Source organism: Nuphar pumila, chromosome 8 (assembly GCF_984573655.1).
Source record: "Nuphar pumila chromosome 8, dmNupPumi1.hap1.1, whole genome shotgun sequence".
Classification (NCBI taxonomy): Eukaryota; Viridiplantae; Streptophyta; class Magnoliopsida; order Nymphaeales; family Nymphaeaceae; genus Nuphar; species Nuphar pumila.
Genome location: NC_143256.1, coordinates 122,528,726 through 122,534,725, shown reverse-complemented (window position 1 = coordinate 122,534,725; position 6,000 = coordinate 122,528,726). Strand labels below are relative to the sequence as shown.

Genomic DNA, 6,000 nt, shown 5'->3' with positions numbered 1-6,000 from the left:
GCTAAACCAAATAGTTAATAATTAATTGTAGATTGACTAATAAAAATGTTGCATATAAGTCTAAAACTGATGAGGAAAAAAGTTACATGAAAGGTCCCTTTTTTTTTGGAAATTTGAGCATTTTGATCAAAGATTAATCCATATGATGACATGCATACTAATGTATGATGTCTGACATATATCTATTGAGATCGGAAATCAAAGCTCAATTTATTTCAGCAGGGAAAATTTACTTCAAAAAAACAAGATTCATTTCAGCAGGCAATCTGACCTTAGATATTGAAACTTGAATAGAGCTTGAGTTGCTAAAATTAAAGTGGCTCAGTCCCATCAAAATATCCCATCATTAGAAGCAAACCAACATAAAAATTTGGTGCATATCCTAGTAAAAAATATGCATCAAACAGTTCTCAGACTTGACACAGTCCAAGGAAGACAAAGGCACCATACATGTGATCAACATGAAAACTGAGAGCGTAGTGTCAGGTAACCAACCATTAGAGCTCAAATGTGACCACGTGATTGCTAATCCTCTTCTAAATTGATGGAGTCCTTGAACTTTCCATATAATATCTTCTTTAACTCAGCCATTTGTGATAATACCGAGTCCTTCTCTTCCTCCAGCTTCTCCAAATTTTTGCTAACCTCCTCTTTCAAATTTTCCAGTCTAGTCTCTACTTCTTCCCTTGGCATGTGAGTGAAAACTTCCCCTATCTGGAATCTCACCATGTCCTCATCAGACAGAATCAGCTCATTACTGGCATCCTCAAGGTTGTCATTCATTTCCTGTAGACATAATAAAGCAATCTGCCAATCAGCAGACAAATTGATACATACAAAAATGGACAGCAATAGTGTGAGACAACATGATGGATTGAAGGAGTGAACTTTGGGGTATTGTAGGCAGAAGCAGAAGATGATGCGTCCTCATCCCAACTGCCTCGCATGAAATGCACATGCATGACATTTAAAATGCATGAAAATCTAGAGCCAATTATTGAAGGTTCAAATGCAGTTACTCTAATTTAGTATAAAGTAACGTGTTGGTATTCCAGACGCTGGACTATGATAAGAGTCTGCCATAAATATTAGGACAAAGCGAGACTATAATCTGAAAACCTACGAGTTCTAAGAAATGAGCATCAATGATGCCTAGCACTTAAGAGAACTCCTTGAAAATGACAAGGTGTGGCCTCCTGCCTTGTGTGAAAAACAAGCCCCTATGATGGCCACCATGTGGAAAGGTATGGCAAATTTTCCTTTATTTCTCCTTTTCTTTGTTCAGTTAATTCGCAAAATAAGTCTATGTAAGAATGACAGTGCAAAATGCTGGAGAAAGAAAGGAAATTCTCTTATCTCATTCAGAAAGGAATTTCTCTTATGTCGTTCAGAAGGAAATCATACCCATAACTATCCATGACTGTTTATGGATCTAGCATGACAACTCGATAAAATGGGAGGAAGTGTGGTAAATGTCCGATACTACTGTAAGGATTCCTTTTTGGCGGATAGGATATTACTTCAGCAGTAAGTTAATAAGTAGAATACTACATAAAGAAAAAAGGCAGATAGGAAATGACCATAACTGAATCAAATGGACACCAAACAATTGATATTATACCTTCCAGAACCAGAACTTTTGGTTTGCAAAGGTAAATATATCAATCTAGATCAGCTATTAACAAGTAACCCAACGTAGGTAGTTTTGGTCAAGGTGATGCAAATCAAGATTCATTGCATATCCAAACCCATTTGTTCTTCTTAGCATCTGTTATTCTGGCACAGCAGGCCCTTTTGGCAGTAATCCTTTAGCTACTCTTTGAGAATACATGAAATATTCAGATGGTAGAATCACATGGAAATTGGGAATTGATCCATTATGCAGTTCAAAGCAGTAAGCAGTAGCACAGGTTAGCAAGAATTTTTTAAGGTCAGCTTGCCACTCGCTATGTATTTGTTCTCATTTAACATTGATAGCATTTTCCACTTTTTGAATTTGCCTTACAGATTGCCTAAATGAAATACAGGAAGGAAAACCTAAAACAATGATATTAGGCCTTCAGAACTTAGAAAACTTGTTCAATACATTGATGTACCAACACACAAACCTTCAATTCAATGGACCTGACGAATCCAACCAGTTAGAGAGTATAAACCAAGGTTGCCAAACTAGGAAGCAGAAGCGGGAAATGATACAAGAAGCGGAAGCGAGAAGCGAGGCATTTTAAAATTTATACGAAGCGGGAAGAGCGAAGTTTCAATTTAAAAGAAAAATATGAATAAAAAATGAAGCAATATGGAATCAGACAAGAAACAAATAAAAACTAAAATAAAATTGATCATTCTTATATTTCATGATTTTTCTGTAAAAGAGTTAATTTTTTGTTAAAATCTAACAATGATGGTTACCAATTTAAAGAAAGTACATGGAAAGTGAGTGAAAGCGTGAGAGAAAATACATGAAAAAGATGAAAAGAAATGTGAGAAAAGTATATAGTATGCATAGACCATGTGTATGAGAAGCATAGAAGAAGCGTGGGGAATCGAGCTTCCCATGAAGTTTCGGAAGCGAGGAGTATCGCGCTTCCAAAGCAAGTTTCCGGGAAGCGAGCTTCCCACCTACCTAAGAAGCTTCCGGTAATTCTGGTATAAACTCAATCATCTATCTCCAAGATCTATCAGTATAGCTGATACATAAGGTCAAATAACATCATACTCACATGACAGCAAAACTTCACGTCCTTAAAAGTAAACCAGGTTAAATTTGACCTCACTAGTTTATCTTTCAGGGAAAAAGGCTGGTATTCATCCTGCCACATTGAACAGCATGTTAAACTATCACTTTGGTGTTTGTTACCCTGAACAAGGACAAAGTTCTAAAAGTTCTAATGGATGCTTCTAGTGTCTAACAGGAAAAATGAGTGTTTTGGCACCCAGACATCCATGGTACCTTTTAAGACATATTGGACGAACATAAATTTTAATATATGTACCTGCCAAGTTGACAGTGCTGGACATTTGAGCAGAGATTAGATTGATTGAAGTACAAAAGAGAACATTGAAGTATGTCTTTGACTAAGATCTCAAGCATTCATCTATTAGATAAAAATAACAGCAAATTAGCAGACACTATCAAATAATTTAAAACTAACTGTGCTGCAGTCATGCAACAACTACGACATGTCACACAGCTTGTCATACGTTAATTTTCTGCCATGACAAACCAATTTTTGTCTTAGTGTACCCTAAATTGTACAAAACACACCCAGAACTAAGTACTTTTTCCTTTCCTGCTATGAAAATTTTAGTTAAAGGTGGTTCATAGTGGCAATGCTATTCAACACAAGGACGTGCGGTATAAGAGAAGGTTGAATAAAATTCTCATGACATGGTTGCACCTGCCATCAAGAAGTCCATTGGAAATTCAAACCGTATTTACAATGCTCACTATTCTGGTTGTGTAGCCGTAGAGAGTATAGTACCATATACAAACAAACAGAATTTAAAAAAAGAAAAAGGTGAGAATTGGATGAAAAAAGAACTATCTTACTTTCACGGTGAATAACTCTGACTGATTGTTATTGAGCTCTCTACTTGTGGTCCAAGGTCCATGACACATATCTCAATGAGATGGGGATCTGCAACCTATGATCCTGGTGATTACAGCTGGAGCACATTTATACAAGCTAGAAGAGTTGCTCTAATACCAGTTTACCAAGGACTAATGTGGGAGATTAGACTAAGTTGAGACTTGAAACTAGGCCTAGAAATGGCATGAAGGAGGCTTTCAAACAAAGATATTGGATGCCTTGAAATTTAAAGGCAATCCTCTCCTCTTTTGAATAGCCTAGCAAAATGGTGCAGTTGAACTCTGGCAGCATGACAGAACAAAGAATTTCCATAGCACAGAAACCATATAGAGCAGTTATCTACATTATTATTTATAACAAATAAGTGCTTCTTTAGTGTAACAACAATATTTTTGTTATATAGTTGTTGTCTGTACACTTCTTCCTTTAGTTTCTTGCCCCTCAATAAAAAGAAGTCGCAAATTCATGCCTTAAATGATATGAGTGCATTAAACCTTGAACACACGTTTCAACTTCGTTTACATGTATAGCATGTGTAGCACAAGGTTATCTGCATGAATATATAATTTACAAATGCCGTGAGGGAATAGTAAAGAAGAATGACAATAAAAAACTGCCTAACTAATCATATAGTATGATATGAAACTCACACATTTAAGCATGTTATACAGAAGACAAACAAAAATCATCAGAAACTAAGGTGTGCTAACATAAATAATGTATGTCCTGGTCCTCATGGTAAGAAACAAATATGCAATGTTAAATATCAACACCAACCATGGTTTTCTGAAAGCATAAGGTCATAAAGGAAGCAATAATCAAGAATGAGGAAAATGCTCCTACCAGTTACCCATGTTCACTCTTGACAAACTCAATAATGTCAACAACCTTTTTCATATCAAGTGAGTGTGCCTGTTACTTCAGTTTAGTAGGTACATCCATTACAGTTCATATTAATCCAAGTAGATCATTAGTTTTGCAAAGAAACTTAAATTTGTCTTCCTGATTCAATCAGTACACCAAGTTCTTCAACCTTTTCCCTCTTTCTTGCTTGTCACATGCAATCTAAGGGATAATATCTAATTGTACAACTCAAAATCTCTCTATTAAAATATTGCGGATATTGCATCGATGTGGGTTATCTCAAGAAATAGCAAGAGAGCTTTTTCAGACATTTGTAATCTGTGGTCTAATTAAACATCATCTTGCTTCCAACAAAGCGCTAGACAAGGTTAAAATTTAGGGAAAAAGAACCAATTGCATGGGAAGTACTTCAGTAAGTTACACAGGTGTGAACCCAACAATTGGTTATATCTTGCGACATACTAATGGCGATCAAGTTCTTCACACTGTTATAAGATTCACCCCACATGATCCATTCTTCAATGGTCAGTCCACAGGCCGACACAGCTTTCATAGCACATATTGTAGGTACTTTTGCGGTATTATCATCACTAATATCCACTATGTTCAGATTGCTACTTCTAAGATGAATGGTGAAATTAACTCAGTGTACCTACACTCAGGTGAAACTCAGATTTCAACACTAGATTAAGGATGCTACCAACCTATAAGAGATCTCTTCTTACCTACTGATTAACTCTTAACGAATTACTTACATGGAGAGTTATCGCTACAAAGCAGTTTATGTACGTCAAAGCATGAACTGAGAAGGAAAGACGTGATTTAGATGAACAATTAAGAATTGGTAATCTTAATCTCGAAGCAAAAAGACGAAGCATGAACTGAGAAGGAAATACGTGATACAGATGAAGAACTAAAAATTGGTAATCTTAATCTTGAAGCAAAAAGACGAACGAAAGAGAGAGAGGTATTCTCCGTTTCGATCAAAGAAGAAAACTGGGACAAAAACTAACATGGGTATTCTCAACTTTGCCTAAAAAGCACGAGTTTCAAAAGCAGATAGCAAAATGAAACTAATAGGTTCCCAAAATCTTCATAAAAAAGACGAACTTCAAAATCAAATACCAAATTGGGACTACGAAAAAGAAATGGAAAAAGGAGAAGCCTAAAGAAAAAGGTGGTACCTTGGAGGCTTTAATCTCATCTTCAAGCTCATGAAGTCTGTTGTTAAGTCTACCGAATCGGTTGATATTCTGCTGATCTTCCCATGTCACCTCGGCCTCCACTCCACCACCCTAAAAATCCCAACAAAAGTCAAGATTTTCCGCAACAAAATAGAACCAAAATCAGGAATTTTTTTATGTGGGTGCTCGCAATCTTGAATTTGTAGTTCATGAACATTCAAAGATAACATTCACCTGTTGCATATTCGGCGACCAACAAGATTGCAAAGAAACTTCGATCTTTGGGGGACCTCCCTTCGTCTCTCTTGTTTGGGTTCTCCCAATTTGAAAGATGATACATTGCCATTTTGGATCTGAAGTAA

The 6,000-nt window shown here is 36.2% G+C and overlaps 1 protein-coding gene across 2 annotated transcripts; it reads right to left on the bottom strand.

Moving 5' to 3' along the window:
- Positions 1–302: 302 nt before the first annotated feature.
- Positions 303–5,973, bottom strand: LOC149830512 (putative prefoldin subunit 4). 2 transcript variants are annotated; one of them, XM_090016560.1, is made up of 4 exons: positions 5,873–5,973; positions 5,639–5,749; positions 2,721–2,810; positions 303–786 (listed from the first exon to the last, which is right to left on the bottom strand). In XM_090016560.1, the coding sequence occupies exons 1-4, from the start codon at positions 5,879–5,881 to the stop codon at positions 526–528; spliced, it is 471 nt and encodes a 156-aa protein (XP_089872686.1). In that variant the 5' UTR covers positions 5,882–5,973; the 3' UTR covers positions 303–525. The 2 variants fall into 2 exon arrangements, with proteins under 2 accessions (XP_089872686.1, XP_089872687.1); XM_090016561.1 differs by lacking the exon at positions 2,721–2,810.
- Positions 5,974–6,000: the final 27 nt, after the last annotated feature.

Excerpts from the sequence above, each read along its gene's own strand:
- LOC149830512 (XM_090016560.1), bottom strand. Across the intron at positions 2,811-5,638 it reads ATGAGATTAAAGCCTCCAAG|GATGAATACCAGCCTTTTTC; the intron begins GTACCACCTTTT and ends TCAATGTGGCAG. Across the intron at positions 787-2,720 it reads ACGTGAAGTTTTGCTGTCAT|GAAATGAATGACAACCTTGA; the intron begins GTGAGTATGATG and ends TTATGTCTACAG.